Source organism: Phasianus colchicus, chromosome 22, assembly GCF_987193195.1.
Source record: "Phasianus colchicus chromosome 22, bPhaCol1.hap1.1, whole genome shotgun sequence".
Lineage (NCBI taxonomy): Eukaryota > Metazoa > Chordata > Aves > Galliformes > Phasianidae > Phasianus > Phasianus colchicus.
In genome coordinates, this window is record NC_143457.1 from 131655 (window position 1) to 148524 (window position 16870).

General features: G+C 51.6%; 3 protein-coding genes and 1 pseudogene across 5 annotated transcripts in view; 2 read left to right on the top strand and 2 right to left on the bottom strand.

The window, feature by feature from the left end:
* The window catches only part of LOC149915205 (uncharacterized), a 54129-nt gene that overhangs the window by 22399 nt on the left and 14860 nt on the right, over positions 1-16870 (bottom strand). The window lies entirely within an intron of this gene.
* On the top strand, positions 2119-3429 carry LOC149915207 (1-phosphatidylinositol 4,5-bisphosphate phosphodiesterase gamma-2-like; annotated as a pseudogene).
* On the top strand, positions 3713-5788 carry LOC149915208 (uncharacterized). The gene has a single exon (XM_090123075.1). The coding sequence runs from the start codon at positions 4880-4882 to the stop codon at positions 5777-5779; it is 900 nt and encodes a 299-aa protein (XP_089979201.1). The 5' UTR covers positions 3713-4879; the 3' UTR covers positions 5780-5788.
* Positions 8405-13162, bottom strand: LOC149915209 (annexin A4-like). 2 transcript variants are annotated; one of them, XM_090123082.1, is made up of 6 exons: positions 12483-13162; positions 11477-11677; positions 11296-11390; positions 10936-11049; positions 9960-10016; positions 8405-9645 (listed from the first exon to the last, which is right to left on the bottom strand). In XM_090123082.1, the coding sequence occupies exons 2-6, from the start codon at positions 11553-11555 to the stop codon at positions 9475-9477; spliced, it is 516 nt and encodes a 171-aa protein (XP_089979208.1). In that variant the 5' UTR covers positions 11556-11677; positions 12483-13162; the 3' UTR covers positions 8405-9474. The 2 variants fall into 2 exon arrangements, 1 of the variants encoding a protein (XP_089979208.1); XR_016459415.1 differs by having other exon boundaries at positions 9960-10790; positions 11477-13162.

A 16870-nucleotide genomic window follows, 5' to 3' on the forward strand; every position in this document is an offset into this window, starting at 1 on the left:
AGGCTCTGGCCGCTTCGGCACAGCCTCAGGTGCCGGGCAGCAATTCCCACAGCGAGCACGCCCCGAGCCGGCTGCCAGGCCTTGGCAGTTTTGCAGCTCGTTCTCATGGCACGTCTGCACCCGGGGGAGGGAGGGGGGATGGGGGCTGTGTGTTGTCACGCTAATGAAGCGTCGCTTTCTGCTGGGTCCCTTGCTGCCTTTGCTGGGGCCATTCGCACATCCTTGGGGTCACACATCCCCACGTTGCTGTCCTGGCGCTCCTTTAACTCCTCTCACCCGTGAGCAGGTCCCAGAAGAGGCAATCTCCGGCTGCCCTGCTCTCGAGGGCAGCATCTCCCTGCAGCTGGCTCACTTCCTCGCTGAGCGCTGCCCATGGCACTCATGGCACGTTTCTCCTCACTGAGCAAGTGACGTCTGTTTCTAACGACTTCCTATCCTGCTTTCTCAGTTCAGTCCTCTCTGCACGGCATGAGCATGGTTAAGCTCTCTGCTGTACGAGGGCCGGCGCTGCTGTTTGCTGCTGTAGATCTACAGACTTTAAGGTCACCCAGAAGGAACCGCCCTCGGGGTAACCGGGGGTTTGTGTCCAGGAAAGACTGCTTCCTGTTCTGCTTCATTTTCTGTGGGGCAAACATGGCCTGCAAATTTCACTTGGCAGTGTTTAAACTCTACGCATCTTTCTGCAGGGGATGTTCCTCTGAACTTTGCTGTGATCACAGCCGCATCTCTTTCCTTTGCGCTGATAACCCAGTTGTACACATGGCCAAAAGTACTTCCTCCGCTCACGTCAGAGCTTTCCAAAAAGAAATGGTTTTGTAACACATTCAAAGGGCCGTTATCCCTAACGCAGAGGGGGTCAATGCATCCTCTTCTGACACTAATTCACTTCACTAGAAATAAACCATCCAATAAAGCTGTGGAAGCCAGAGGGCCTGTCTATAAGGGGGTCATTCCCCGCTTCACTCTTTTCCAAGAAGTTCTCTGTATCCCTGGAGGAGGAGCCGTTCCACTGAAGCACTAAGTCTCCTCCTGCATAATGTCCTTTCTAGTTCTCAGGAAGGGTCTTACATTGAGGCCTGTCTATAGCTGTACATTGAATTTAGGTCCTTTTTCCTATTGTTGCCATTTTATTTGCACACCTACGCCTACTTCCTGCTGCACCCCATAGTGTCCAATTGGTGGAGAGAATCCCACACTGAGGGATTTCCATTCCTCCATCTCTTGGCAAGGCTGTACGTATCCAACAATCAGGGAGCTTTAGGCTAACTGCTATTCCTTTAGTGATGTTTAAATAGGTATTTTCACGCCAGGCTGAAGCAAGTCTTATATAACACGTGCAACGTATAAAACACATTCTAAACATATTGTCTCTTAATCCTTAGCTTCAATGGTCTGGTCTTCTTAATAGTTCACTGCGGTTGAGATGTCTTCTTAACTCACGATGTTTACTCCTTCACCTTGATCGCTATATATGATGTTCTGGAACCCCAAATCTTGGAATTATATCTTGTAACAATATTTTAGTTACTCCCTGCACCTTGTTGGTCCTGCAAGGGAAAAGCCTCTGGCCAGCCCGAAAAGGTGTCTGTTAATACCAGCGTACACCTATATATATTTTCTTGGGAATTCAGAGAAATCAATTCACCATTGTTGCCCAGGATAACGTCCCTTCCCTATTTGTCCCATGGCACCCTGGGGCCTGTTCTAGGATTACTCTGTAACCAAATCTCACATTGCTGTGTTACCTGCTTAGAGGCGGTGGATAAATTCCAAGCCACGATCTGTTGGCTCAACTATTCATACAGGGCCTCGGTTCCCCAGTGAGTTTTCCTGAGCTCAGCCATGATTATGGCCCATAACAGGGAGGCGGGAGCTATTATCTTGTTTTGAAGCCTGCACCTCTGTGTCCTCTGTTTCTGAATACTCTCCAAGCCCCTCGATTAGTTTATCCAGGTCCTGTATTTTGTTTCCTTTAATCTCCTCTGAACCAGAAGGAAATAAAGATATTCTTGCTCTGATTCGCAAAAGACCTTTGGAGATATAGACAAGTTCAGCAGACATAGGGGGAAAAACCAAAAGATTGTAACTGTTTGTGCCAGACAGAACCTCTGGACGTGATCACGCGACATCTGGCTTGTACACCTGGCATGGGAGCGAGCAGATGCTATCAAGGTCAAGTTGACCAGTGGCAAACCTGAGGGGGCTGACGGAGGTGAGAGGCAAAGAACCACGGGTTCACGTGTGACAAAGGAGCAGATGGTGGACTGCCAAATGGTGGAAGAGTCCATCACTTCTACGTGGAAGTGCTTTACGTTGCCCCAGCCAGGAACAGATGGGGAAGACGACCTGCGCAGAAGGTCGAGCTGCATCTCACTCAGGAGCGGTTCCACGGCAGGCTGGCAGCAGGGCGTGGAGAGCAGCACACTGCTGAGTGGCTGCTGACGGAGTACTGCACCGAGATGGGGGCCCTGATGCTCCTTCCTCGTCAGGGAGAGTGAGACTTACATTGGGGACTACGTTCTGTCCTTCTGGCACAGTGAGAAGGTGCAGCACTGCCGCATCCACTGGCGGCAGGACACCAGCATCCACAGGTTCTTTCTAAGTGACAGCCTGGTGTTTGACAGCCTCTATGACCTCATCACCCACTATCGGGAGACGCCACTGAGGTACAGCAGACTTGGGATGAAGCTGACAGAGCCGGTGCCGCGGTCCAACACCCACAGCAACAAAGCCTGCGTGCCACAGGACAGCACAAGAGGGACGAGCCCAGCTCTAGTGCCACCTCCTTCAGGGCAGGATGGAAGATCCAGCACTGCCGCATGCAGCAGGAGGGTCACAATTCATAAGACACTTGACCAAGAGCATATTGTTCAAGTTCACTGTACACAATAAAAGTTTTTGTTCTGCACTAACAACAGATTCTGTGTCTAATTGCCACAGCCTTCATCTGCTTTGCCTTCCTCAACTTGTATGATGACCTTTGGATAGGATTTTAAAAGGGCATAGAGAGTTTTTACCAGTATTTCATAGTTGTATATCCATATGCAACACCACCTTGTCATCCCTAGGAAAGTCTGGAGCTCCTTTGCTGTTTGAGGTTCCACAGTCTGGCAAATTGCTTCCTTCCTCGTTGTTCTCCAGGGTTTGGGATCCAGCAGCAACTTCGTAACCCAAATAGGTTACTTGTGGCCATGCCATCTGGGCTTTCTGTGGAGAAACTCAGTAGTCATTAAGTCTGAGAAAGTTTAGCAGACTAATTGTCCTTGCTGTGCATACCTCATTTGTATTGGTAGCTATCAGAAGGTCATCCATGTACTGTAACAGGGCTCCTTGTCCTGGGTCCGTACCTATTGCTCCACTCTTTGGCAAGTGGTTCCTGAAAAGAGTGGGACTTTTTTTTTTTTAAAAAAACATGGAAAAGCACTGTTCATGTAAGTTCTGTTGGGTTGTGTTGTTCTTCCTAAATCAGGATTCTCCCACTCAAAGGTAAACATGAGCTGATTCTCTGGACTCAACGGTAGACAAAAGATGGCATCTTCTAGGTGGAGAATGGTAAACCATGCCAATTCCCCTGATAATTTTGTAAGCAGCATGTATGGGTATGCTACCAATGGGTATAAATCCTACACTATTCTATTGATGGCCCTTAAATCCTGTACTCACACTCCAATAACAACCCTGTCTCCAAAAACTGTCAATTACTGGCCGGATTCTTTTCCTGTCTCCGAATTCGAGGGGGTACTGTTTAATCCAAACAGACTGAGCTTCCTTCTTTATTCTGATTGCTATTGGTGCTGCATTCTTAGCTCTTCCTGGGGTTTCTATTACCCACACCCCAGGACAGACTTGATCACTTCCTTTGTCTGGGATCCTTGTCCCAGCAGGGGTAGTGATCAGTGCTAAATAAGCACTGCTATTAACAGTTCTTCTTTGACCTTAAATTCCGATTCTCCTTTCAACTTGATTTCAGCTTCCAGTTGTTCTACTAAATCTTGCCCTAGTAAAGGCTTTGGTGAATTTGGCACCTTCAAAAATTTGTGTATCCCTACCTGTTTACAAATACGAAGTTGTAAAGACTTAAGAAAGTAAACCTCCTCACTTTTGCCAGTGGCTTCCCTTACGGTTACAAATTCATCACCTAATGGAGTTAGAGAAGGATTTAACACCCAATTAGATGCTCCAGCCTCTTCTACGAATACCACCCTTTGCAGCAATTCCTTCCTTAGCTTAATCTTCTCCACCCTTAACTGTTATTGTATCTATTACCAAATCCAGCGCCTCTTTTCGCACTAAGTGCTTTCCCGTTCCACCAGGGCAGAACCTCCTGGGCCCTTCAGCTCCCCTCCTTCAGCTCTTCCTGAGGAGATCTCTGGGTCCTAGAGCCCTGCTCTCAGCTCCTCCCCTCCTAAGGCTTCCCGTGCTAACACTGGGATATCAAGTTTCCCAGGTCTCTGCAGATGAAGGCTATTCGCTTCCAGCGTCTCATCTCCTGCCTTCGCAAAAACAATATTCACTGCTAAGTGCTCATCACCTTCCAACCACCACTGATTACATTTTTTAATTAAAGTTTTCTTGCTCACGAGGCCCCCAGGATCCCCAGCAATACCTCAAGTGGAATTTGCCTGGGAACTTCCTTTCCCCGTGCTCCTCCATACTAAACTTCACTGATTCTTTATTGTTCCTCAAGCCCACACCTTATAGCTGTACGTTAGTGTGACCAAATACATATTCCTCTTTAAACCCCAGCCCACAACGCCAACCGAAATGCCAATTTCCTCTATTCCACTGTAATTCCTGAAACCAGCGTGGTACGGGCGCTGTGCCATGATTCGTAGTCAGCGGAACGGCAGGGTAGCGGTGCTGCGCTGAGGTCCGAATCATGGAACCGGTAATTAAGGTAATACTTCAGCTGTGCAAAGATTACTGTGACAAGAACATTCCTTCTAAGAAGGAGGTCGCTGCAGTTATCTCCAGGTTAGAGCAGGAGGGGGAGGTTAACGCCCCCCAAGAGATTCTTGACCACTGGAGGTGGGACAATCTCACCTCCGCGCTCACGCAACATATTGTGAGCGCACAGAAGGGTGGATCTGAGCTAAAAACTTGGGGCCTGATACTAGGAGCGTTGAAGGCAGCCAGAGAGGAAAAAAACGTATCGGTGGAGGCTCGGTTGCTTTTGGGTCTCAGCGACGGGGCTGGGACACCGGACCCAGGGGGCTCCGGAGGGGGCTCGGGAGCGGTGGTTGTTTACAGGGACCGAGAGGAGACGGAGCCGCGAGCTGAACCGACAGTGCCCAGTCTGAAAGAAGACAGACAACAAGATAGCAGAGGACGTTCGCTGACTCACCCCCCCCCGCCACCATATCCAGACCGGTTGGGTGAAACGTTGTATCCTTTATCTGAATTGTGTCAGTGCGCCCTGGCTCGAGGGAGCAGAGGAGGGTACGACCCACACGGGCAGGAGCAGCTTACTGCCGGCACAGGGAGGGGGCAGACAAAAGGCCTGCTGTCTCAGATTACACCCAAGGGCAATAGCTCGGGCAATAGCTGGAGCAACAGCTCAGCAGATGAAGGGGAAGTTAGTTCTGGGAGAAATGTTAGGGCATTGTTGCGGGCCGCCCCGGGAACGCTTAACACCCCAGGAGAAATTATCCAGTGCGTCAGCCTGCGACATCAAAAATCTCTGCAGCGACAAGGGCCGTGTTTTCAGTGTGGCCAATATGTGGAGATAGAGCCTGGCAGGGTATCCCAAAGAACCCCCTTGGTGGCCCGTGTTACTTAGGGAAGCTAACAATGCTTGCTCCAAATTATACTGGCTGTCTTAGTGTGTCTCATAGCTTACATCCTAATAGCTGTCACCGCAATATGAGCCTGGAACCTGAGTGTGATGATGCAGTTAAGTTGTGGAGTGTCACAGTATGCATCTTTGTTTCAGCGGTAGCAGCTTTAGTCCAAATAGAAAGACTGGCATGTTGGTCTGCAAAACAAGCCAATATGACAACGCTTATGCTAAATGCAATGCTTGAAAATCTTAGTAGTGTTTGCCATACGCTGTTACAAAGTAGAGCGGCTATTAACTTCTTGCTGTTAGCTCAAGGACATGGATGTGAGGATGTTGAAGGAAGGTGCGGCTTTAACCTCAGTGTGTCAATACATAAACAGCTACAATGGATGCAAAAACATATGCAGAAGATTAAAGAAGAGAGTGATCCCTTTGGCAGTTGGCTGGATGGACTGTTCGGGGAAATGGGCTCATGGTTAAAGCAATTGCTTAAGGTTCTCGCAATAGGGCTCGCAATCTTTGCATGTCTTTTGATTTGCTTTCTGTGCTTTATAGGATGTCTGCAAAATAGCCTGCAACAAATGATTGAGAGGACTTTTGACCAACGAGTAGAGTGTCTTAAGCTATGTGAGAGACTGTAAGAAATGCAACATAGGGCTATTAGGCAGTATGCAAATATCGCGCTGTAACGGGGCAAGGCTTTACCGAGCACGGGGAGGGGGAGATGTTGTCATAGGCGCTAACGAGATATCAGGCTGTGATGTGAAAGGACCCCCTGCTGTGTTTTGGTAGGCGATAACGGGGTATCGGGTTGTGACGCGATAGGACCTCCCCCACTCTGTGAGTACGTGTGAGTAACACGTGACGCATGCTTAAGGGGCTTAGGCGATAGGGATGTGTATTTAAGGGGTTGTTGTGCCTTAATAAATTGTCATTTGCTTCTACATCATATTGGTGTCAGTGTTGCTATGGCCCTAGCGAATGCAGATCGCTAGCCCCTAGGCAGTGCGGCCTTTGTCACGGTGGTTGCCGGAGGTAACAGCAGAGGATATGGGGATAGGGGCCACAGGCTGCAGGAGCAGAGTGCTGCTCAGGAGAAGGCAACGTGTGAGGTAAAGGTGGCACATACGGGCTTTTGTGGTCACCTTGGGTTATGGCTCGTGGGGTTATGGCTCAGGGCCACACCTTCGGGTCACAGGGCCCCCCGTCCCCTCTCCAGAGGAATTAAAAGCACTCCACCACCACCCCACACCCCCCCTTTTCACCTCAACCCACTCCCCACATCCTCACGTTCCCCTTGTGTCCCTATACGACCCCATATCCCAGTGTCCCACTTGCAGCCCTGTGGGATAAACAAAGTCATTATCTTGCTAACGTGTAAAAAAGCTTAGCAGTAAGTTGAGTCAGACACAAACACACAGGAGACACCTGACTCCTACATGTAACCAGTTGTTTTTGCGCGGGTATAAAAGGTTGTGAGCACCTACAATAAAGGTCCTTCGTTCTGCACCAGCAAGGGAGTCTGCGCCTCTCTCGCCACACCAGCAAGGGAGCTCGGAGCCCTCTTGCCACAAAGAAGAGAGGAGAGGAGAGAAACGATAGAGCAGAACAAAGAAAAAGGGAAGAGAGGAGCTTTTAAGGGGAAGAACAGGAGAGGGATGAGCAAGAGGGGAAGAGAAAGAGGTAAGAAGAGCAGATCTAAAAAGGACAAGAGGAAAAGAGATGGCGGGGAGAACAGAGGGAACAGCAAAAGAGGGAAGGGCAAATGGAAGAAGAAAGGAAGGAATGGGGCAGAGAAAAGAGGGAGAAGAGTGCAGAAAAAAAAAGGAGAGGAGAGAAAGAGAAAAGGCCACAGCAAACTGAGTTACTGAGAAAAGAAAAAAAGAAGGAATATGAATAATTTTTAAGTTCTACTAAAGTCAAAGTCTTATTAAGACAGATTTTTTTTTTTTTTTTTTTTTTTTAGTGTTTGTATCTTCTAGACAATTAAAGAATATTCAGGAACATTTTCAGTACATTTTTGTAACGTCTGTTTCATCTCAGCTGCTCTAAAATGCCCAACAGGTGTCGGGGGGGGATCATCTCCTTAAAGGCACTCAGAAAATCCCACTTCTTGTGTCTAACATCGACAAGCTTACCTTCATGAAGGAGTAGAGAGACTTCCCATATATGGTCAGGAATTCTCTTCTGATACCCAGCATATCAATTCCGGAGCGGGACACCACCGCTCCGATCAGAGTGTTGTCATCTGCATCCAGGCCCTGGAAAGCAAAGCAGCCACATGCAGCTAACAGAGAACCTGCTGGAGAATCACCCACAGACACAAAGGTCTCAGTGCCCAGTCTTGTGCAGGAGCTGCTCTTAATTAGAGCATTTTTGCATAATGGAGCGATCCATTAGCAGCTTGCTCCTGACTATTACCCTGATGTGCAGAAAAGCCTGAGCTGTCCTAGAAAAGCCAGTTTCCTGGCTGGCTGCAGCTTCCATCACACAATTGCCACAATGCTGCTGACTCAAGCATGCAAATGCAAGAAAGAAGCAAGCAATCTTACTCCACAATCTGTTTACCTTCATGGATTTATACAGTCTTTCAGCAAAACACGCAAGCTTGTTTCACATGCACTTTACTGTAAGGAGAGACAAGAACAAGAGAATTAAGGTCAGGAGAAGCAGGAGCTTTTCCACACCGCTGCAGCACTTTCTTGGTGCAGGTGTTTCTTCTGTCAAGATGCAACTCCAGGCCAACAAACAGCAAACGCAGTGCAGGCATCCACAGTCAGTGATGTGCTGTGAGCTGATGTCTCTGCCTGCACACAGCAGTATTTGCATGAAGGCTTTCATGCCTCCTGACAGCAAACCTCTGCTGCCAAAGCTCCCTTTGGCCAGGCACACCATACCATACAGCACAATATACATTTCTCATCTGACTGGGTCTGTAAAGCATACAATCTTAGAACCGTTTGGGTTGGAAGGGACCCCTAAGATTATCTAGTTCCAACCCCCCTGCAATAGGCAGGGACACCTCCCTCTACACCAGGGTGCTCCAAGTCCCACCCAGCCTTGCTCTGTGCCCATAAACAAAGACAAACCCGTACGTAACAGTCACTCAAGGGAAGACACAGCACCTCTAATCATTTCATTTCTTTGTAGACAACATTTAAAAGCAGAGCGCTCACCTACAGGCAGCAAAGCATCTTCCAGGTCTCCTGCCATCTCAGATTTAATGCTGTTATGTCCTTGTTAGCAATGCCTCTGTACCATCAAAAACTAGGGGGAAGAGTCCATGGCGAAAAGTCAAAGAGATTCAAAGGACCGCTTTGCAACAAGCTCTTCATATACTGCATGAACATTCTTTCATCCCTGCAGCACTCTCAGCTAAATCAGGATCGTCCCACAGAAATAATTCATTTTCACTGCTAACAGTCTTGCTAATTGGCCTACCACAGCTAGTACCATTTTCAAGACCTGCTGCTTTGTGCTGCCAATCAAGTTTCTTAGCTCCTCTCCCCCCTGCCCCAATGGCAGTCACACTTCATGATCTCTGCTTTCCATGCTGGAGCTGCAGCCAGTTGGACTTAGGTTTCTCAAGTCCCTTTCAGTCTCAGGAGGGAATAAAACAGCCTGAATGGAATGGATGCAATGGGGCTCTCTCTAGGACACCTGCTGCCTCAGAAGAGTTCACATCTATTGGACAGCTACAGAGCTCCTACAAAAGCATCACACACAAACAAGGAAGGAAAGAAAAACCCAGGACACTGTGCAGGGGTCCTACCTCTCACTAGGTGATACCTGTTCCGTGTACAGAGGATGGACATAAACTGCACCTCATCTGTTCCCCACTTCTTCTCCCCCGCTTCGTACAGGCACTTCAAGACATTAGGGGTGACAAAGTAAGGCTCATGGAGAAGACTGGGCGTACAGGAGATCTTAAATCCCTTGCAGCTAGAGCACTGCTGGCGCGTACTTGTCTAGATCACGGATATTTTCCAACAAGTACCTACCAGGCACGGCAACCCACAGCCAAAATCTCATTGCCCCTGCCAAGTAGCCAGCCTGTCGAGAGACCTCTCATTAGAGACTTGCAAACAAGGCTAAAAGCATTATTTCCATTTCACAGGCTGGCTTCTCTTCACCATGCATCACCTGCACAAGAATAGATTGGGAAGCACATTACACGCACCTGAGCATCTTGCTGAGCATGGGCATCATCCACATACATTCCTTCATCTCTGTTTCCCTGCAAAGACACAAGGATAGAAGACTCAGTTCACCAGAGCATCTACTGGAAGCAACTCCTGAGAATTCCCCATTCATGAAAAGCTGCTGGGGATGGATAATGGAGTCCTTCAAAGGGAACACTAGCTTACAAATGAAACGCAGCTCAGATGTACTTTGGGCTTCCTTCTGAAACGAGCAGCAACCCACTTTACTGGGACATTTAAAGAAGAGCCCACAGCACTCATGCACACCCAGAGTCAGAGTTCCCTCCCCGGAGAGGCTGGGTTTGAGGAGCAGGTCATGGGACACACAGGGTGAGAAAAAGCCAGCCTGGAGCTCCTCACCACTGAGTGCAGAGCTGTGCCCACAGCTCTGAAGATTCACCCCCTTCTCCCCTCAGCTTGGCTCACTGTAGCGAGGGACACGAGGACCCTTCGAAACATGGGAGATGTGTCAGATACGATGCCATCCTCAAGGGAGCAGCCATATTCCAGCAAGAACACACACACAGCATCCATTAGGAGCAGGGCCACCACCTGGGTGCTGCCCACATTTGCCAGCTGTAACCTAGCTAAGTACAGAACTGTGCCCAGGGCTCCCAGCAGCATTGCAGCACTCCAGCCATCATCATTAGTGCTACAGCCTCCAATTAAGAAGCGCAGACAGAAGGAAACTGACAAGAGAGCCTTTCGCACTCCTTATGAAGCTTGTAGTTCTCATTAATGCCACAAATCTCTCCATTGGTGCAAGAAGCCAGAATTTCCATCGGGCAACCTTCATCTGCTCCTGCTCCCTAGGGAATCACCAAGGCAAGACTTAAGATACCAGCACCTGCTTGTGACGTGCAACCAGGTTTCTTTAAGAGAGAGAAGACATGCATAACAAAGCAGTAAGTCCTTGGCCAGAACTTAAGCAATACAAAAGGAAGATTTCCAAACCTTCACAGCCCTCCTTAGTTCGTGCACGTCATACATGGTGGTGGGAGTCATCACCCCAATGATCACCCTCTCAAAATTCCCACTCTGCTCCGACTTCAAGTCATCAATCAAATCCTAGAAGGCGAAGAGGAGAAAGGAGTTGGCAGAAGGGACGGCCTTTGAGGACAGAGGAACTGAGCTGTTCAGCACTCCTCTTCAGGCTCCAACCCTCCTTGCATCAACAACTGCTCTGAACTGAACAACAAAACAACCTTGGTCAGGTGAAGTCTCTGCCGACCTTTCTCTTGTAGAGATTGGGTCATTTTTCACTTTGCGCCCAAGTGACACAACCACGTTCGTGCATCTCTGCAGACCACCCACCCTGCCAGTAGTGCTCTTAGAGGTGATCAGAACTTGCTGACGCTGGGAAAAATTTAGTTTGGTCAAGACGTCAGTGATGGCATCTTCATCCGTGCCTGCAAGAAACAAATGGAAGCTAGTCAGGATGCTTGCACAAGGATCAGAAGTGCCCTCTGGTCTTGTGCCACCTCCAGTCCCTCACACAGCCAGATCTCAACAGCTCCAGGACTACATCGATGCACACAAAGCTGCCAGGACCCACGCCACCAGAGCAGCTGCATTTCGGGACACGAAGGGCAGTTCTGTTTCCGTTTTTCAACAATTTTTAGGGCAGCTGTGCAGCAGAGCAGTGCAAGCAGCTATGCTTCCCTCTATCAAACCACCAGAGCAGCCATTCGCAGTGCTGGGGAAAAAATAAAAGTTGACCATGGAGGGAGATCAACTTAGCAAAGCCCTTCATGGCCTTCCTGAGTGCCTGCGCTTCTTGCTCAGCGCTGAAACTTGAGACCCCCTCGATTGTTGCCTAAGGCCACAAGAAAAGGATTTAGCAAAGGCAGACCGACGCACGCAGAGTTGAACTGGAAAAAAAAAAGAAGACAAACATAAAAGATGTGAACACAGAGATAGTAAAACTCCACCCACACAACTGATGCTTCTCTCTCACTTCTGTCTCACACGGCAGCCTGTTCTAGTGGGACTTCCCAAGCATATCAGAAAGAAGCCACGGGGGCACAACTGCATGGAGAACATATCTCCATATTGCTGCCCACAGAGTACCTGGTTTCCAGTGAAACAAAAGCTGGACCACCCAGCATCTGTGTTCAGGCCCACCAGGCCTTCTTCCTAGCAGTTCTCCACGTCAATCATAAAGCAATGCGCTCCCATCATAGCCCTAGTCCTGACTTCTCTTGTAGCAGGTAAGGACCAGTATTCTGCACCATTCCTTTTGCTCTGCTCAGCACTGGGGAGGCTGCAGCTGGAGAACAGTGTCCAGCTCTGGGCTCCCAGTACAGGAGACAGCTGGACATGCTGGAAAGAGTCCAACGCAGGGCTACCAAGATGGTGAAGGGACTGGAACACCTCTGCCATGACAAGAGGCTGAGAGAGAGGGGGCTGCTCAGCCTGGAGAAGGGGAGCTCAGGGGGATCCCACCCACGGCTGTAGAAGTTCTGCACAGAAGTTTGTCCTGATATCCAACCTAAACTTACCCCATGCCTGTGTGTCCTGCGGAACCCCACAGATGTGACAGTGGGCTGCTTCTCAAAGGAAACCAGTGCTCGGCGTCGGGAGTGGAGGAGGAAGCAGCTGATCCTGCCAATAACGCTGCCATCGCGCGTCCCTCCCCGGGACTCCCACACCTTCCTCTCCCCAGCCCCGCTCGGCTCCTCGCAGGCTGCAGACACTGCTGAGGCACTCGCGCTCCAGGCCGTCATCTTCTTCCCGTGCTGCCGGACCGCTCTCTGCAGCGCTGCGCTGAGCTCCTGCTGCTGCACCAGAACCGCAGCTCCCGTGCTGACGGACGGCGGAGCTTCGTGCCGGCACCCACAGCACGCGGCCCCCGGGCTGCTGGCGGCACGGCAGGATGCTCCCGTCCCCGCCTCCCTCCCACCGCCCCTCGGCTCCGGCATCCTCCCGTTATCCGCCTGAGGAAACGAAGGCCCCGCACAGGGCTCTGGACGGGCTGACCGACGGCTGATGCCAACGGAACGACGTTCAACACCGCCACGCGCCGGTCCCGCACTTCGGTCACGACGACCCGAGGCATCTCTGCAGGCCGGGGGCAGAGCGGCTGGAAGGCCGCGCGGAGGAAAAGGATCCGGGGGCGCGGGCCCCGGGGCCCCGGAAGCGGAGCGGGCGCGCGGCGCGGGGCAGCGCCGCGGGCAGCCGGGCCGGGGCCACGCGGGACGCGCGCGGTGATGACGCAATGACGGCGCGACCGCGGGCGCAAACGACCCCGCCGGGAGCGCCCGCCCCGTTCCGCGGGCCGACCAATAGGAGAGCGGGAGAGGCGGGGCCGAGCGCGGGCTCTCCGCCAATGGCGGCCGCGGGATTCCGTGCCGGGAAAGCGGCGCTCCGCCGCCCCGCGTCCCCGCCGCCGCCCGCCCCGCGCCTCGGGGCCCCGTCCGTCCCGCGTCAGAACGGAGCCGTCCTCCGGAGTCGGCGTCGCGGCGGGGCGCCGCCGGCTGAGAACCGGCGGCTGACTGCGAGCGGCGGGACGCCCGGTGTCCGGGAGCGGCTCCTGGCCGAGCCGGGCAGCCCCGAAAGAGAGGGACCGACCCCGCCGATCGAGACGCGTTCGAGCCCGGCAGAGTCGGGCGGCCGCCTTCGGTTCCGGCTCGGCTCGGCTCGAACGGTCAGCAGCGCCGTGCTGAGCCGCTGCCCCGCAGGCGGAGGACTCGACTGCCGTTTTCTGTATTCACGTCTGTCCGAGAAGAAAGCTGGCGGCGCTGGCGCTGACCAGGGAGAGGGAGGCCGGGGGCCGGAAAGCTCTCGGGCTGCGGCTCCAGGGCAGGCAGAGGAAGTCACGGCGCCGGTGACATCAGCCGGGCTGCTGGGACCTGCGGTGCTGTCACGCTGCGTTTCCGTGACGACGGCGGGCTCTCCCCGAGGAGCCGAGGGCAGCTTTGCTGCTGAGTTCGTTACCCGACGAAGCCCGACGCGGGGGGGCTGGGCAGACAGTCTTGGCAAAGAGGCCCGTGCTACAGCAAGATTGACAGCACGACGCCTTTTGTTCCCCTTGAGCCCTGGCCAGGCTTCGGGGCGAAAACCAAGAGGAGAAAGAGGGCAGCGGCTGTTCCCCCGGACTGCTCCGTACATTGGTTTACTCCGTGCTAGAAAGGCTGGAGATGCTTGCAGCAGCTCTGGACGCCTCACTCGTGGGATGGATGCATTGCTGTGCAACTTCCCCATGGCTGGGAGAGGTTCTTCAGATCCTCCCTGCAAACGGGGCTCCCCAGTGACTGCGGATCTGGCTGATGGTAAAGTGCTGGGGCAATTGGTCGTGGATCTTTCTTCACCACTGTGCTCACGTGGCAATGAGTAGGCCCACTGCCTTGCTTATTCCCTTTACTGCTAAGCTTCTCTTTTGGCTATAGACGCTGCCAATATTACTGTTGGTTTTATTTTGTCATAGGCAGTAAAATAAGCCTATCCCAAAGACATTGGTGTCTTTGTTGCAGCTGTTGAGCCCACCGATTGGCACAGCAGCATTAACACATGATGGGCACGTAACTTGGACATCAGGAACGTGACTTCAAAGGCTTCAAAGCATCGGGAATGTCTCCTTTGGAGAGAGACTGAGAGGTTTGGGCTTGTTGAGCCCGGAGAACAGAAGGCTCATGGGAGACCGTGTGGCTGCCTTTCAGTACACGGGGCCTCACAGATCACCCTTGCTGAGGGTGAGCACTATTCCCTCATCGAGGACATTGATGAAGATGTTGAACAAGACCGGACCCAGCACCGACCCCTGAGGAACACCGCTGGTTACAGGTCTCCAACCGGACTCTGCACCGCCAACGACGACCCTCTGCGCTCTGCCAGTCAGCCAATTCTCAACCCACCTCACTGTCCACTCATCTGTCCACACTTCCTCAGCTTTGTCATAAGGATGTTGTGGGAGACGGTATCAAATGCCTTGCTGAAATCAAGGTAGACCACATGCACTACATCCACCCAGCCAGTGACAACATCGTAGAAGGCTACCAGTTTGGTCAAGCATGCCCTCCCCCTGGTGAACCCTTGCTGATTACTCCTGATAACCTCCTTTTCTTCCAGTTGTCTGGAGATGGCATCCGGCACAAGCTGTTCCATCACCTTTCCAGGGACAGAGGTGTGCCCAGGTGGCCAAGAGGGCCAACAGCATCTTGCATTAGAAATAGCGTGGCCAGCAGGAGCAGGGAGGGAATCATCCCCCTGTACTCAGCCCTGGTGAGGCCACGCATTGAGCACTGTGTTCAGTTTTGGGCCGCTCACTACAAAAAAAGACATTGAGGCCCTGGAACGTGTCTACAACTTCCTGAATGGAGGCTGTGATGAGGAGGGGTTTGGCCTCTTCTCCCAGGCAACAAACAGGACCCGAGCAAATGGCCATAAGTTGTACCAGAGGAGGTTTAGGTTGGACATAAGGAAGAACTTGTTCTCTCAGAGAGCAGCCAGGCACTGGAATGGCTGCCCAGGGAGGTGGTGGAGTCGCCGTCCCTGGCAGTGTTCAAGAGGCATCTGGATTAGGAGTTACAGGATATGGTTTAGTGCTTGTGGCAGCAATGGTGATGGAAGGATGGTTTTTTCTCCTTTCCTTTTTCTTCTTTTCTTCCCTTTTTTTCCTTTTTTCATTTTGTTTTCTGTTTTCCATCTTTTCTTTCCCTCTCCCCTTTTCTTTCCCTCTCCCCTTTTCTTTCCCTCTCCCCTTTTCTTTCCCTCTCCCCTTTTCTTTCCCTCTCCCCTTTTCTTTCCCTCTCCCCTTTTCTTTCCCTCTCCCCTTTTCTTTCCCTCTCCCCTTTAGTACTTTCTTACTTTTCATCTTTTAGATTCCTTTCTAAAAGAAAAGATAGAATGGGAGACAATAATTAAAGAAACAAAACCTGCTTTGAAAGCCATGGGGCCGGATGGATTGAACCTTGGGGTGCTGAGGGGGTTGGCAGACGTGGCTGCCAAGCTGCTCTCCATCATCCTTCAGCAGTCCTGGCTAATTGGGGATGTGTCCTGGCTGTCCCTGAACGTGTTTAAAGAGCTCTGGATGTGGTGCTCAGGGACATGATTGAGTGGTGGGTTGTTAGAGTTAGGGGAGTATGGTCAGGTTGCGGTTGGACTCGATGATCTTTCAGGTCTTTTCCAACCTGATCCATTCTATGATTCTATGGATTTAACAGCAGCGTTCTTGTGGGAGCTGCACTGAGACTTGCAGTGTCTCTGGGTCCCCAGAATTACTTTCTCCAAGCTGATTCGTAGGTGCTGGCACTTCTTTAAAGCAAGAGCAGCTGCTGATGGGAGGAAGGTAGTTCAGGCTCATGAGCTCTGCAGCATCTCCCAGGATGGTACCAGAGGAGGCAGGAATGATATTGCAGAAGATGAGAAGCTCCCCAGCAGGAAGCCAGAAACCCTGCGGGAGAGTCAGAGCACGTGTGGATGCCCAGGAGGTAATGCAGCCCCAGTATTTGAGAAGCGCGTGGCCATGGAGCTGCGGCCCAAGAACAGAGCTATTCCGCCTTTGCAGAATAGCTGGCATCCCAAGAAGGACTCGTCTGTCCTTGTAAAAAGCAGGGGGAGGGCACATCCAAATGCTTGCTAGTTGCTTGGGAGCTCAAATCCTCCAAGCTGGAGGCAGCCTGGGGGTAACATCTCCTTGGTCCGATCGTGCAGCACCTGAGCAAGAACTGGCTGCACGAGGGTCATCTTAATTTCTCTGTTCTTTTACTTAAATAAACCCGTTGGGAGACCGTGGTGTTGATTTCCTAAAATTTGGATCTGGGAGGTGAGCACGCCCTTTGCTTATGATGGAAGCACAGAAGTGATGCGGGCACTCGCTGAGGTCACAGTCATCGCCGAGGTGGGAGCGTTTGTGGCACAGCCGGTGAGCAGAGCTGGTGCTCTGGTGAGC